The sequence below is a fragment of the Bos indicus x Bos taurus genome, chromosome 15 (genome assembly GCF_003369695.1).
Source record: "Bos indicus x Bos taurus breed Angus x Brahman F1 hybrid chromosome 15, Bos_hybrid_MaternalHap_v2.0, whole genome shotgun sequence".
NCBI classification, from domain to species: Eukaryota; Metazoa; Chordata; class Mammalia; order Artiodactyla; family Bovidae; genus Bos; species Bos indicus x Bos taurus.
Window position 1 is genome coordinate 370,918 of NC_040090.1, and position 16,256 is coordinate 387,173.

At 60.3% G+C, this 16,256-nt stretch overlaps 1 protein-coding gene across 1 annotated transcript in view; it reads right to left on the reverse strand.

Annotated features, from left to right (window-relative positions):
- Positions 1-760: 760 nt before the first annotated feature.
- LOC113905972 (beta-galactosidase-1-like protein 2) overlaps positions 761-16,256 on the reverse strand; it is a 32,171-nt gene continuing 16,675 nt past the window's right edge. The window contains exons 8-21 of the mRNA XM_027564006.1: positions 15,415-15,479; positions 9,496-9,580; positions 8,094-8,325; positions 7,952-7,968; positions 7,190-7,270; positions 6,646-6,752; positions 5,996-6,145; positions 4,272-4,340; positions 3,802-3,889; positions 2,611-2,698; positions 2,176-2,287; positions 1,641-1,757; positions 1,473-1,536; positions 761-992 (exon numbers count right to left, since the gene is read on the reverse strand). Of these exons, the coding sequence (XP_027419807.1) occupies positions 985-992; positions 1,473-1,536; positions 1,641-1,757; positions 2,176-2,287; positions 2,611-2,698; positions 3,802-3,889; positions 4,272-4,340; positions 5,996-6,145; positions 6,646-6,752; positions 7,190-7,270; positions 7,952-7,968; positions 8,094-8,325; positions 9,496-9,580; positions 15,415-15,479 (1,283 nt within the window). The 3' untranslated portion in view covers positions 761-984. The remainder of the gene's footprint in view (positions 993-1,472; positions 1,537-1,640; positions 1,758-2,175; positions 2,288-2,610; positions 2,699-3,801; positions 3,890-4,271; positions 4,341-5,995; positions 6,146-6,645; positions 6,753-7,189; positions 7,271-7,951; positions 7,969-8,093; positions 8,326-9,495; positions 9,581-15,414; positions 15,480-16,256) is intronic.

Consider the following 16,256-nt stretch of genomic DNA (forward strand, 5'->3'; position numbering starts at 1 on the left):
AGGGCAGCCTTGGGAGGCAGGAGGCCTGGTCCGCACCGGGCCGCTGCCTGGACACAGGGCGGGGGTGCAGGCCGAGCACTTGCGACCCTGACTCTGGTCGACTGGGGCGGCAAGTGTAGCCCCCCCACCTGGCCCAACCGCGGCCACTTGGTCCATGGCTCAGAACTCCTCAGCCGCCCGCCGCACGGTGCCCACGCACCTCGTGGGGACCCCCTTTTCCCAGGGCCCGTCTGCACTGGAATCTGCAGGCCTGCTCTGCCGGGGCACCAGGCTGCCCCACACAACTGTGGAGACGGCCCTGGTGCTCCCCACTGTGGCTCAGAGCAGGGCGTGCGCCCCAGGGCAACCCCGAGCAGGAGAGGAATCCACGGGCGCTGGACGCCAGGGGCCGGGGGAAGAGCGTGGAGTGGGAGGGGGGCCGGGGGACGGGCGGGGGCGGGGTGGGGGAGGGGCTCGGGACCAGGCCACTTGGAGTCTTGAGTCTCCAGAAAGCAAGGTTTCCACAGGAATGTGGAAAAGCAATGATGTATGGAATGAGACTTGGGGAGTCAAAGGAAAAGCCTTTCTTAACACTGAAAATATAAAACATGCATGAACTGCCTGCCAATCCCTCACTTAGTGTTCATATTTTACTGGATTTCTTGGGAAGACACCTTTTGTTTCAGATTCACATTTGTGGGGTCAAGTGTGCCGAGCATCTCTTCACCACTGTCCTCAGGGGTCAACTGCTTTTATTACAGAAGCGTGACCGAGGGTTAGCTTTAGTCAGTTAGCTGTGTTTATTGTGCTGCTGTAACAGGGAAGCTGACTTATGCCAAAGGAGGAACGGGCTGGCTGGTGGGGAAGCAGACGGCAGACCCGGCGCAAGATTAGGCCTCACGGAGCTTCTGGGGTGGTCCCGGTGACTGGGTGGGCCTGGAGGACTAGCAGGCACTCAGGGCTCTGAGACGGCTCAGCTCAGCCACGCCTCGGTTAACGTCAGTCTCAGTACCCTGAGGAGGAGGGGGTGGGCGGTGTGACTTAGCTCTCAGTACCCTGAGGAGGGGGGTGTGACTTAGCTCTCAGTACCCTGAGGAGGAGGGGCAGCCGGTGTGACTTAGCTCTCAGTACCCTGAGGAGGAGGGGCGTGGTCTCCCTTGGCCCCGCCCCACCCTGGGGGAGGGGGTGGAGGAAGCAGCCCGCCTCACAGGCCCTCAGGAGGAGGCGGCTTCGCACTGTCCCACCGAAGCAGCGAGGCGGGCGGGGTCAGCTCGGCGGTCCTGGCTGGGCCGCGCATCCCCCGCCCGGTGACCGCCAGGAAGGACCCAGGGGCCACGGCAGCAGGAGACACAGCAGACGCGGCCGTGAGAACCTCCATGAGAACCTCGGAGAGGCCGGCAGGGGTGGTGCGTGACCGGGACCCGGGAAGCGCGCGCAGACGCCTCGGGAGGCGGGGAGCTGCCGGAGCTGCTTACGGGGAGGAAGCCGCTTACCCAGTTGGGAGGTGTTGGTGAAGTAGATCAGCAGGGTGGACTTGAACTCCTCAAACACGATGATCTGCGGAGAGGCAAGGGTGCCCCTGAGACACACGCTCGGCCGAGGCCGGGTGGTGTGGGGCGAGCACGGCCCCGGGCGGGGAGAGGTGCAGAGCGGGAGGTCACCTCATTTAACCCGGGCTTGAGCCAGGGTCCCGGCACGTAAAGCGTTTCCTGGGGCCCGACGTTCCAGTAGCGCCCCAGGTTCTGTCCGTTGATGAAGACCACTCCTTTCGTCCAGCCCTGGAAGACATTGAAGCAGAGTTGCAAGACACACACACACCGGACGCAGAGTGCGGCCACGGCCACACTCAGCGCGCAGGCCCAGCTGCGGCCCTCGGGGGGCAGTGACCTGGAGACTGCGCTACTACCCTCGGCCCTGGCTCCCGCTCCGGGCCCCCAGGAGGGAGGCCCTGGTCCCACTCGCCTTCCATGCGCACCCACCTCAGGGACAGGTACTGCCGTGTCCCCACTGCCGTTTCCCACCCCCCCCCCCCCGCCCCAGGACACAGGGCAGCAGGCAGCTTGGGCACGTTTCCTTGGCCTCCCTCCCCGCCCTGAGTCAACACCGGGAAGGGGCAGCCCCCCGGATGGCCGTGGGGTGGCGGTCTCCTGGGACGGAAGCTTGGCTGGGGACACAGCCAGGAAGACCACCACTCACCTGCAGGCTCATGAAGGTGTCCTTGGGTTGACTGCCGACTCTCAGGAGGGCAAGGAAGAACGCAGGGCCCACAGTGTGGAGAAAGCTGGGCTTCCAGATGTTGGGAAGTTTCCTAGGGAGAGTCAGCCCAGTGGACAGGTTACACGCTCCTTCACAGCATGTCAGCTGTGCCTTCGGAGGGCTGTCTCCTCTCTGCTGAGCCCAGTGTCCCCTCCCATGGCCCATTTGGGGTCCACAACGCAGCAATGAAACAGCAGACCAGGGCTGCAGAGTGGGGCAGTGACCACTCTGCCCTGGACAACTAGGAGACTTGGGGTCACTTCCTTCAGTGTTCTGGGTCTCTGCCTCTTGTGTGAACACAAACAGGTCTGGCTGGCTGGCCCCTGGTCTCTCCATCTGCGATCGGGCACCTAGAGCCAGTGGTCGGGCACCCACCTCTGTATGAATTTATTCTGCATCTCCAGGCTGTAGATTTTAAATTTTCTCAGTGGAGAACCGTTTAGATAAATGTTTCCAGTGAGACCTGCAGAAGAGGGAGAGAGGACACCGAGGCAGGGAAGCTGCAGAGAAGTGCCCCGAACCCCTGAAGGAGGATGGAGGAGGCCAGGGAGGATGGGGAGGATGGAGGAGGCCAGGGAGGACAGAGAAGGCCAGGGGAGGATGGGGAGGATGGAGGAGGACGGAGGAGGCCAGGGGAGGACTGAGGCCAGAGAGGATGGGGAGGATGGAGGAGGCAAGCAAGGATGGGGAGGACAGAGGAGGTCAGGGGAGGATGGGGAGGACGGAGGCGGCCAGGGAGGATGGGGAGGATGGAGGAGGCCAGGGAGGATAGAGGAGGCCAGGGGAGAACGGAGGAGGCCAGGGAGGATGGGGAGGACAGAGGAGGCCAGGGAGGATGGAGAGGACGGAGGAGGTCAAGGGAGGCTAGAGGAGGCCAGGGGAGGACAGAGGAGGCCAGGGAGGATGGGGAGGACAGAGGAGGCCGGGGAGGATGGAGGAGGCCAGGGGAGGATGAAGAGGACGGAGGAGGTCAGGGAGGATGGAGAGGACGGAGGAGGTCAGGGAGGATGGAGAGGACGGAGGAGGTCAAGGGAGGATAGAGGAGGCCAGGGGAGGACGGAGGAGGCCAGGGAGGATGGGGAGGACAGAGGAGGCTGGGGAGGATGGAGGAGGCCAGAGGAGGATGGGGAGGAGGCCAGGGAGGATGGGGAGGACAGAGGAGGCTGGGGAGGATGGAGGAGGCCAGAGGAGGATGGGGAGGAGGCCAGGGAGGATGGGGAGGCTGGAGGAGGCTGGAGGAGGCCAGGACACAGGCATGGGCCCCAGGGAGGGACCATCAGTGCTCCCAGGGCAGCACTCGGCCCACTCTGCTCTCCGAGGGCCTTTCTGCAGCCTCCTCCCGGAAGAGGCAGGGCAGTGCACGTGCTCAGTGCTGGGAGAGCACCTTAGGGGGAGCCTGGGGCAGGACATGGCCCTCCTCCCTTGAAGCCCATTCCGTCGTGCTCCCAGGCTGGGCCTCTCACTGACCGGGAGCCCCCGCCACCTCCAAACCATGACCCGGGCCATGGCTGCGTGGGCCAGGGAAGTACCCCAGGTTGCCCTGGCGGCCCGTGGTCCTGGGCCCACCTTTCCTCTCCTGGTTCATGCTGGTCCCGGAGGCAAGCCGGCCTTGGTTCTCCACCAGGATCCGCAGCGTCAGGAACTCCTTGTAATGCTGCCCAACACACACCAGCTGGAGGGAGCCGCTCAGGCCTCTTCTGGAGACCACTGGGGCCCCCCCAAGACTGGGACGATCTCGAAACTGGGGGCTGTCAGAGGGTGGTGCTTGGCACCCTAGACCTCAGCTCTGGGCCAGGCAAACCCTGCAGCTCCTCCTCCACCCTCCTCCCATACTGGGCCTGTCGAGAAATGAAAGTCCTTGAACATTCTACTGGAGACACTTCTGAGGCTGGTGCTCAACCCAGGGCTTTCTGAGCAGCAAACACCCAGGGTGGGACCATCCTGCCGCCCCAGGAGAAGCGCACAGCTTAGCCCTGCGGAGCCTCTGTGAGGGGCGAGCCCAGGGCCCCAGGGGGCTGGAACCATGGGGTATGTACGTCGCTGGGAAGAGTCAGCTTCTGATGCGTGTCATCCAGGACTCCTATGTACTTGTCATCCAAAAACACCTGCCAAAGAGAGCGGGGAAGACTGTGGGGTGTGGACAAGGCAGGAGGGGTGAGGCACCAGGGCCCCAGGGGAGGACTAAGTCTGCCTCTGGGAAGGCCACACGCTGACGCCGGTCCAGAGAGAGGAACCCTGAAGGCGGATGGGCTCAGGGGTGTGAGGAGAGCCCTGAGCACCTACGGGGGCCATGGGCACTGGGGAGGGGGGCGGAGGGTGGCGGGCACCATGACGGACACCACGATGCACATGCCTACGAAGGGCCGGCAGCGGCTCCAGGGCAGAGACGCTGTGACTGTGTCCCCACCCCCCCCCACTGCCCACCATGCTCTGTCCACCCCCGACGCCCCCGCAAGGCTGCTCGAGCCCCACAGGACAGAGAAGGGCACACAAAGGGCACCGCAGAGGGTCTGAGTTAGGTCACAACTTTCCAAAAGGAGTCTGACTAGGAGACTGTAAAAATCAAAATCCACGAGTATCCAAAATGTCCATAGTACGCAGAACTAAGGATTCACATTTACGCGTACTAGGGTCCCAAGATGAGAACTACAGGCTCGACAGTCACTGCTGGAGTGAGCACCGCTGAGTGACTAAAGCTTATCCTGCAGGAGTGGCAGCCGCAGTGCACACACAGTCCCAGCCCAGGTTTGAGGAGGACACAGCCCGCCCTGCGCCCGCAGGTGGGAGGAGCTGTTCCCAGACCCAGGACCACGACGGGAGAGCGGTGGGGAGGGCCTGGGAGGGGGCAGTCAGGACGGGACTCGCCCTGGGGAAGGAACTCAGGGGGCCCCACGAGATGGGGACACAGTGAGCCCTCTGAGACAGGAAGGTCAGGAACAGGGTCTGATGGCTGTGCCGCAGAATTCTAAGACCGTGCGCGACGGCCTGGGTTTGCAAAGAGCAGCCAAGTGACGCGGCTCCACCAGGGAGACAAGGTGAGGGAGAGGCCTGGGCTCGGTGGGGTGGCCACAGCTTGGGTGCGGGGCTGGGGCTGCCGTTCCTCTAAGGAGCTCACGACGGGTTTGGACGTGTTGAGTCTGAGAAGTCACAGGAACGTACATCCAAGTGAAGACATGCATTCAGCAAACAGCAGGGAATGAGGGTCTGTGGCTAAGAGCTCACGATGAGTGCAGGGGGACACAGATCTTGGGATGACGGGGCCACAATGGGCAGGAAGAGCCTGAAACAGCCCCTGCACAGAGTGAGCAGGAGGGCACCCAGCGCCCAGCGCCCCTGTTTTCTGGGCAAGGTCACTGCACGTCTCTGCGGCTTCCTCGTTGGTAACAGGTAGCTTAGATGGGTGTTTCGAGAACTAAACGCGCAGATCCGACCATGACGTGCCAAGGAAACATCTGGGGCCTCTGCCCGAGGCACGGGGTTGGGGGGTGGCGTCTGCGGCCCCTCCCAGGTATCCTCCAAGAGCAGCATCAAGTGCACTCAGGCTTCGGCGGGCAGCCCGCCGGGACACCCGGTGCCTTAGACCCATGGGAGCAGTGGCTGACATGTGAACACCAAGCGTTTCACTGAAGGGATCAGGGGTAAGAAACAAGGGCGGTTTCCCACAGGTCAGGAAGAAGCCAGCCTGCTGTTCAGACGTTCAGCCACACAGCGGGGTCTCGGCAGCAGAGAAGGGCACCCTCCGCCCGCCCCTGCCCGCTACCTGTCCCCGATCCTTCACATGCCCATCCGAGTTTAGGACGCCTCCTCTGGTGATGACGGTCTCGTAAAGTATATACCCAGCAGACTGGCCGCTACCTTCGTTCACGGACAGCTGTTCCATGGAGAGCGGCCCCGTGGACCTCACGGGCTCCTGCAGAGCCAGGAGTGGAAACCAGGCTGAGGGGCCTCATCACAGGCCAGGAAGCTCAGGGAGCACGGGGCCAAGTGATCACCCTGCGATGACGAGTCTGCAGCAGCCGCTCGGCGCTTGGCAGTGACCAAGAGGGGCAGGGAGGGGGGTCCCCGAGGGAGGGGATGGATGTATTGGGCTCCCAGGTAGCTCAGCAGTGAAGAACCTGCCGGCAGTATGGAGACTCAGGAGGTTCCATCTCTGGGTCGGGAAGACCCCCTGGAGGAGGAAATGGCAACCCACTCCACTACTCTTGCCTGGAAAATCCCACGGACAGGGGAGCCTGACTGGCGACAGTCCACAGGTCGCAGAGTCGGACAGGACTGAGCGACTCTGCAGTAATCTAGGTCTCCTAATCTGAACTGTAGAAGGGACTGAAACCGCGAAGACGGCTTTCTGCCCCCATGTTCATTCCTTCCCCCGCCGAGTCCTGAGCTCATGTCCATGAGCAGGGGACTCACGTCGTCCTGGTGAATCAGGGTGTCCCACAGGGATATGAAGTGACCTGCGGCCAGGGGAGCGTACGTGTCCTTAGGTCTGTGGTCTTGATGCTGGAAGCTGGGAACCCCTGCAAACCACAGGCAGGAGGCTGGCTCCTTCCCCAGCGCCGTCCAAGGGTGCACCCTCTGCTGCCCCTGGCCAGCCTGCCCAGCACCACAGATGGTCCACGGGGGCAGGGACCAAAGGGAGGGAGTCCTCCTGCACCCAGAGGCCTGGCCCGGGCACCCTGTTGGTCAGAATCTCCTGAAAGCCAGCGGGGGAGCATGCGTGCTCAGATTCTGCCCCCTCTCCCGACTTCCACCTGGACACGCGCATCTTGTGGCTCTGGGGAGGGCCTGGACCCTCTGGTTTCCACCGACGGCGGGGCTGGGGGGACTGTCTCGTGCAGCCCGAGTCCCCAGCCCCTGAGGATAAAACGCACTGGGGCGAGCTGGACTCCCCCAAGGACCACGTCTGCACCCTGCCCCCCACAGCCCAGAGCCCTCTGGAGGGCGGGGCGGGTACCTGCGTCAGGGCGAAAAAACTCTTGAAATACGAGATACTCAGGTGTATAGCCTCCGTCCTCTGTCAGCAGCGCCCCATAGTCTGAGAAATAGAAACACATTCGTCACCTTCCCTAAAGAGGCCCAACTTCCGGGGGACTTTGGCAGCTGGTGCTGAGTCAAAGGGCCCTTCATGCAGCAGCTCTGGGAGGAAGGCCTTGAGGCAGGAAGGTGCCCGATGCCAGCTCCCTACACTCCCCCAGGAGGGACAGATGGCAACCCCGGGGGGTCAGGAGCCCAGGCTGGAGCCCAGCGCCGGGACCCGCTGGTTTCCAACCAGACCCCTTCCCCTCTCTCACCCTCGCTGCCTGCTTGGTCCCTGAGCAGAGTCGCAGACTGGGGGAGACCTAGTCATCAACACCCAACACCCGGGATAGGGGGATCAAGGGAATGGCTTTCACAGTGAGCCCGGAAGAACCAAGGCTTGTGGAGGGAATCTGAGTCAGTTGAGCTAAGGTGGAACCTAGAGCCTGTTACAGAGAGCGAAGTCAGTCAGAAGGAGAAAAATAGATGTCATATGTTAACGCACACACGTGGAACCTAGAGAAATGGTACCGATGAGCCTAGCCGCGGGAGGAACAGAGATGCAGACGCAGAGAACGGCCGTGCGGGCGTCCAGGCGGGCTGAGAGCCGCGTCTCCACAGACCCACGACCGTGGGTAGGACTATGGCTCGTGGGAAGCTGCGTCTCGCACCGGGAGCTCAGGCAGCACTGTGTGCCCACCTGGAGGGTGGGCTGGGCTGTAAGGATACCTGTGGCTGATTCATGCTGATGGATGGGGGAAAACCAGCACAACACTGGAAAGCAGTCATCCGCCGATTAAAACTAAGATTTTCACAAAGGCTGCACAGTGGACGGACAGAGCTAAGCCACTAGCTTCTCTGCTTGCAAAGGACCCGACCCGAGACTGCAGAGGCGGGGCAGCCGTGGGCAGACGGCGCGGGACCGGCCGGGACTTGCCGTAGCTGGTGACCATAGGGAGGCGATGGCCGGGAACGCGGCCCCGCCCGTGAAGCCGAAGTTGGTGCCTCCGTGGAACATGTAGAAGTTGAGGGAGAACCTGAGCTTCAGCATCTCCCGGACACTCTCCATCAGCACTGCAGGGGGGCGGGGAGGGGGAGCGGAGCCTCCGTGACTTCAGGACTGAAGTGGGTCGTGGGGAGGGGGGAGGGGGAGGGAGGGGCCAGGCAAGAAGGGAGCGGACCCTCGGTGACGTCGTGGGAGGCGGGGTAGGGGGGAAGCGAGGGGGGCGTGGGGGGTGGGCAGGGGAGCGGAGCCTCCCTGACTTCAGGACCGCATGTGGGGGGGGGCGGGGGAGGGAGGGGGGGGGGAGGGACGAGGGGGGGGGGAGGGACGAGGAGGCGGGGGAGGGACGGGAGGGGGGGGGAGGGACGAGGAGGGGGGGGAGGGACGAGGGGGGGGGGAGGGACGAAGGGGGGGGGAAGGGACCGAGGAGGGGAGGGGGAGGGGTGGGGGGGACGAGGAGGGGGGGGAGGGACGAGGAGGGGGGGGGGAGGGGCGAGGGGGGGTATGGAAGATGGTGGGGGGGGGCCGGGGGGGGGGGAAGGTACGGGGGGGGGGAGGGACGGGGGGGGGGGAGGGACGGGGGGGGGGGAGGCGACGGGGGGGGAGGGACGAGGAGGGGGGGGAGAGGGACGAGGAGCGGGGAGGGAGGGGGCCTGCCCCGCGGTTGCCATTCAGGGCCCCCCGGGTCTGATCTCCCCAACGTCTCTGTCTCCGGGTGTCCAGCTCGTGCCTCTGAAGCACGGAGCGACCTGTGCGTATTGGTCTAAAGTCACCGCCCCAGGAGCACCGACCCTCAACCGCCTCCCGCCTGTGGCTCCTCCCGGAAGGGGGGCTGCCAGGAGGATCTGGGGCCCACAGCTGCCCGCTCCCGGGTGGAGCCCACTAGCTGTCCCTGAACTGCCTCCCAGCTCTGACTTTAGAGCTTCAGTCCAACAAAGTCACTCCAGACAGAATAATCACCAGATCACACTGACATGCGGGGAGACCCTCCCGTGTGGCTCAGACACAGCATGCTTACACAGCCCACAGACACAGACACGGACATGGACACGGACACGGACACAGATACAGAGACAGACACACAGACACAGAGACAGACACACAGACAGACACAGAAACACAGACACAGACACTACACACAGGATCCGCCCGCCCCGTCAACCTCAGGGACCCTAATCAGCGGGCGGGAGAGTCCCGCCGACACCCACCCTCAGAGACGATCGGGGCGAGATGCGACTCACTGTGCAAGTCCAGAGTGTTCCGAGGAGTGCCCCATCCGTCCAGAGACCTGGCGGTGTACACCGTCATCATGACCGGGCCTGGGCCCTGCGGAGGCAGAGAGCGGACGCATTCAAGCCGGCCATCACGCGGCCCGCCTCACCCGCACGCATACTCACGGCCCCCGACTGCTCTCAGCACAGGCCCAGCCTGGCCTGCCTCTCATGGTCTCACTGTTCCAGCTTTGGAGAAATCTCTTCATCCCCCTGACCAACCCCAGGAGAGGTCTCGTAGGGAAGCACCTGACCCAGAGGAGGCACTGGAGATGTCAAGAACCAAGTGCCAGCAATGCAAGCCCAGCGAGAACCCCACACGATCCCCGGCTCCTGCTCTGCCCTTGCCCAGCCCGAGCCATCCCGAGGCCCTCCACCGCCCCAGCCTGAGCCATCCCGAGGCCCGAGGCCCTCCACCATCCCAGTCCAAGCCATCCTGAGGCCCTCCGCCGTCCCAGTCCAAGCCATCCCGAGGCCCTCAATTGTCCCAGCCCGAGCCATCCCGAGGCCTGAGGCCCTCTGCCATCCCAGCCTGAGCCATACCAAGGCCCTCAATCGTCCCAGCCCTGAGCCATCCTGGGGCCCGAGGCCCTCCAGCGTCCCAGCCCCAAGCCATCCTGAGGCCCTCTGCCGTCCCAGTCCAAGCCATCCCGAGGCCCTCAATTGTCCCAGCCCGAGCCATCCCGAGGCCTGAGGCCCTCTGCCATCCCAGCCTGAGCCATACCAAGGCCCTCAATCGTCCCAGCCCTGAGCCATCCCAAGACCCGAGGCCTTCTAGCGCCCCAGCCCGAGCCATCCAGAGGCCTTCCAGCGCCCCAGCCTGAGCCATCCTGAGGCCAGAGGCCCTCCTCCGTCCCAGGCCTTCAGGACCTACACGCTCCGCATTCAGGCTCACACACTCCATAGTTAAAGTCAACACTGCTCCTTCGAGCTCTGAAAGTTCATGCAGGCTTGGAATGTCTGCTCTCAGCGAGGGGACCCTAGCCCCCAGCCCCCCACAGCATTCACATTCCTGCCTGAGCTGATAAATGCTTCAAAGAAAGTAAGGCAAAAACAAGTAAACTAACAAAACCACTGCCAACTTCGTGACCACAAAGTCACGTGACCTTTTCACTCATTTCTGCCTGGCAGCCTGTAATTTAACGTTTTAAAAATATTCTACTGAATTCCGGAGATAACGTGCTCTCTCCTTTAAGGCTGATTCAAGCCTCCCAGGTGGTGCTAGAGGAAAAGAACCGCCTGCCAATGCTGGAGAAACAAAAGCCACGGGTTCAATCCCTGGGTCAGGAGGATCCATTGGAGGAGGGCATGGCAACCCACTCCAGTGTTCTTGCCTGGAGAACCACACGAACAGAGGAGCCTGGTGGGCCACAGAGTGGGGCACGACTGAGCGCACGCACACAAATGGAAGCTGTGCGTCTTAAGTCCCTGCAGCTTCCTTCCTCCCAGCCCTACAGGACCCCCACATTACAGATCCTCACGTCGGGAAGGGTCTGTTACATGAGGGCTCTGGCCATCGCCCCATCCTTGGGTGGGCACTGATCCCTGCAGACACCCTGCCTTTTCAGGTGATGGTGAATTCATCACGAGACAGTATATTCCATTTCTGGAGAATTCAGATTGCAAGAAAGTACAACCCCTACATACAGCCAATAAAAGTTTTGTTATTCCTTTTACCCACTGAAATTAATTCTGTTCCCTAGTACCAGAAAGAATTTCCCCTTTTCCATGAAAATGCTCCCAAATTTTGAAGATGCCACCAAATGAATCTTCCCCTAATGTGAGATTCACTCCCAATTCCTTCTTTCACTTGTTTTTTTTTTTTGGTAGGAACATCTATATCATATTCTCTCAACAAACGTCACTTCAGCGATTCAGGGCTGTTTACCACCGGGCTCAGTTGTGCATCCCAGACCGCGTTTGCCCTGTCGGTGCTTGCGCCCTCCTCCAGTGTCTCCCCGTTTCCCTGGCGCCCCGCAGCCGCCGCCGGCCACTCTGCGGCCGCCGTGGGAGTCTGCTGCTTTCTGCCGGGGACTCCACACCAAAGTGCCGCCACGGTCGTTATTAGTCTCTCACTGTCTGGCGTATCTGCCAGGCTCAGCGCTGTCCAGGCTCATCCATGGGGTCACAAATGACAGATTTCCTCCTTTTTAAAAGCTGAATGTTTTCCCCTCGATACACGTATCATTGTCTTCATCTGTTCATCCCTCCTTATACAACGGGCTTGCGTGCACACCGTGGCTGCCGTGAGGCGTGGTGCTGTGAACAGGCAGTACACGCAGCTCTTCAGGATGATAACTCTGTTTCCTGCCTGAACACCTACAGGCGAGCCCGCTGCATCAGAGCTGGTCCTATTCCCCACGAACCTCCCCACAGACCTCCACAGTGGCTCTGAGGAGGTGCTTCTTTGCTATGGTCGAGCAGGTCTTAGGGCACAGTCCCCATGAGCCTTCAGAGCCGGGTGTTCGAGAGCCCACTGTTCGGGTAGGAGTCCAGGAGTTAGGCATCGGGGGTGGCAAAGGCTGAGCTGGGGGTCGCCTCTGGTGGCCCAGCACTGTGTCGGGTGGAGTTCTCGGCAAGAGTGCGTCTCAGCCTTTCCAAACCACTCTGATGCATGTTCTCGTTCTTCCGCCCTGACCCTCTCCTCACCGGAGGAGTTCAGAGGGCAGGGAAAGAGCACGGGATCTGGAGGCAGGAGGACTGGGTTTGAACCTGGGTTATTCTGTTAAATGACCGACCACAGATGATCTCAAAGCAGAAATTTTCCCTTTCTGAATCATGGTTTCCTCACAGGCAAGCTAAGGATAGGACCAATAGCTTCTTACACGTAAAGTAAGAGACAAACATTAAAAATGGGGGGGGGGGGGGTGTAAACTAAACGTATATATAAATATTCTCAGAGAATGTTTTCTTAGCTTGCGTTACCAGCTTTCTCCACACTTGCCTTGTTGACCACCTGTCTCTTACCACTAAAATGCAAGCTCCAAAGTGCTGACTTTGTGGGCTCCTCCCCTGCTTTATCCGCAAGGCCTTGACAAATAAACAGCTAACTGGCACATTTGCTGCCCTTGTTTAGTTGCTAAGTCCTGTCCAACTCTTGTGACTCCATGGACTATAATCTCATCCAGGCAAGAAACTGGAGCGGGCGGCCATTTCCTTCCCCAGGGGATCTTCCTGACCTAGGGATCGAACCCACAACTTCTCCTAGGCAGGTAGATTCTTTACCACTGAGCACCTGGGAAGCCCAGCTGGCACACAGAAAGAAAGGAAGTGAAGTCGCTCAGTCATGTCTGACCCTTTGCGACCCCACGGACTGTAGCCCACCAGGCTCCTCCGTCCATGGGGTTTTCCAGCAAGAGTACTGGACTGGGGTGCCATTTCCTTCTCCGGGGATCTTCCCGACCCAGGGATGGAACCTGGATCTTCCGCATTGCAGGCAGACGCTTTAGCATCTGAGCCACCAGGGAGGTGACAACCACCAGGGAAGAACTGGCCCCTAGCAAGTGCTGAAAACATTTACTGGCTGATTTATCTGATGAATAAACGAACTCAGTTTTAGGACGTTATTATAGTTAGGATATCATTTGTAACTGCTGAATCCCCACTTACTATCCCATATTCTTCCTCCACCACCATCACCATCACCACCATCATCACCACCAGCATCACCACCATCACCATCACCACCATCACCACCACCATCACCATCACCATCACCACCATCATCACCATCACCACCATCACCACCACCACCATCACCACCATCACTACCATCACCATCACCACCATCATCACCACCATCACCACACCACCATCACCACCACCATCACCACCACCATCACCACCATCACCACCATCACTACCATCACCATCACCACCATCACCACCATCATCACCACCAGCATCACCACCATCACCATCACCATCACCACCATCACCACCATCACTACCATCACCACCACCATCACCATCACCACCATCACCATCACCATCACCACCATCACCACCATCATCACCACCATCACCATCACCACCATCACCACCACCATCACCATCACCACCATCACCACCATCACCACCATCATCACCATCACCACCATCACCACCATCACCACCACCATCACCACCACCATCACCATCACCACCATCACCACCATCATCACCACACCATCACCATCACCATCACCCACCATCACCATCACCATCACCATCACCACCATCATCACCATCACCACCATCACCACCATCACCACCATCACCACCACCATCACCACCATCACCATCACCACCATCACCACCATCATCACCACCATCACCACCATCACCACCACCATCACCATCACCATCACCATCACCACCATCATCACCATCACCACCATCACCACCATCACCATCACCACCATCATCACCACCATCACCATCACCACCATCACCACCACCATCACCATCACCATCACCATCACCACCATCACCATCATCACCATCACCACCATCACCACCATCACCATCATCACCACCACCATCATCACCATCACCACCATCATCACCACCATCATCACCACCATCACCATCACCACCATCACCACCATCATCACCATCACCACCATCATCACCATCACCACCATCACCACCATCATCACCATCACCACCATCATCACCACCAGCATCACCACCACCATCACCATCACCACCATCACCACCACCATCACCATCACCACCATCACCATCACCATCATCACCATCACCACCCTCATCACCATCACCACCATCACCACCATCACCACCATCACCATCATATTCTGAGCGTCTGCTCTGCCCCAAGAGTTACATTCCCTCTCCATGTTCTCTCGGACTCCAGTCCTTGCAAATCTCTGTGCTTCGTGTACCATTTCCCTTGTACCGACCAACAGCCCTTGGTGTTGGCCCAGTTGTTAGGCGGCTGGATACTCAGCCCTTTGTATCTTTGCACTCTTCTCTAAATCTTAGTTCTATCTTAGACTGAAGAAGGACAGAATCAGGGAGATAACTATTTTTTTAGAATTCCAGGCATTGTCTTGTCTTGATGGAAATTAGGAGAGTGTTCCCTTCATTCTAATACTGCAGAGCTTGGACAGGTGCAGAGTGAAGCATTCAGCCACTGATTTCTTTTGGTGGTAGAGATTTGTGCACCCTCTGATTCCCCCTAATGCTTCTATTGGAACCAGCACTTCCTACTGAATTCTGTTTATTTTTGTTTCTTGTCTTTCTCATTGGACCACAGGTAAATGTGAATGAGGCTATTCATTCAAAGGGTAAAAACTTTTGCAAACTGACTTTAGGTCCATTTTGGTTTAGAAATCTCAATAAAGATAGAATGTTACCCATATTATCAGGCAGATTGCTATGGCAAAAAGTGACATCTGCTTAGCAAATTGCACCTGGAATGGGGAACAATGAGTGGTGTATAAACTCCTAGTGGGTGTCATGGCTTCCTGTGTGCAGGGTATCCTGAAACCAGAGGCTCTGTTGGCAGAGCCAGAAGCTCAGGCTATGGAGCCATGACCTGGGGCCCCAGCTGTTTCCTAGTGTTGCTCCCAAACTGGGGGGCAGGGGATGGTGGAGAGGGCATAGCGCCTGGACTGTGGGGGGAGCAGAGCCCCGCCCTTAGTGAGGACACTCAGCGCTGCGGTGCGCTCGCTCTGCCATCCTGAACCCTCCTCGGGGCTGTGGGCCAGGCTTTGTGGGCACTTTGATGCAACTGCACCTCAAACCGCCCTCAGCAGGCATTTCCAGCGTGTAACAGAGCCAAGTTTTAACTGAGCGAATCAGAGCTGAGAAGTTCCTGAACATCTGAGCCAAGTCTTCACCTGAGATGAAGGAAAACACCCCGCGCCTCTGAGCTGTCCTCACCTGAGCTGAGGAGAGGTGTTCGTACGTTTTCTGCCTTATGCTCTTCATGTGGAGGGTGGCAAACACTGTGGAGGGAAGGGGAGACCGAGCCGGGGTCAGCAGCTGGCGCGGTGCCACCGCCGCCCGCAGACGCTGCCTGTGACGCCCCCAGACGCCGCCCGCCGCTGCCCGCAGACACCGCCCGCGACGCCTGCAGACGCTGCTGGTGAAGACGAGGCCGCGTGTGTCCACAGGGGCTCGAGCAGCACCGCTCACGCTCACTGCGCCTCGGCTCAGCCTTCACCGCGAGTGACCCGGCGGACAAGAAGGGCGGAGTCACCCCGTGTGCTGGTGGATAAAGAGCCCGCCGAGAAAGCCGAGCCCGGGCGAGCGGCCGGAGACCTCGGGCCTGACTCCGGTCTCCCGGGCCCAGCGCAGGACGCTCTGTCTCTGCCACCGCGAGGTGAGCGCCACCACGGCGCCGGGAAGAGCGGGCGGAGGGCAAGGCCCGGGCCAGGCCGGCTAGAGAAGCCCACAGCACCGATCTCCAGATCGTTCGCGTGACCCTTCCTCCGTCCTGTGCGCCCACCCATGTTTCCCCCTGTAACTCTCCTGCACGTTTTCTCGTGGCTTTTATGCCCGGACTCTTCGCCCCACGCGCTCCCGGGGCAGGTCTAGGGCTGGACTTTCTCTGGAACCCTGCTCTCTCCCGGAGGTTCGGGCCTGGCCCAGAACAGCGGCAGAGATGCCTCCGCTGCGCCCGGGGGCCGGAGGCCAGCAGGGAGATGCGGGGCCGCGAGCAGGGCCCTGGTTCCTCATGTCGGGGCCGCGGGCGCCTGGACACGGCCTGGCCCGGGAAATGG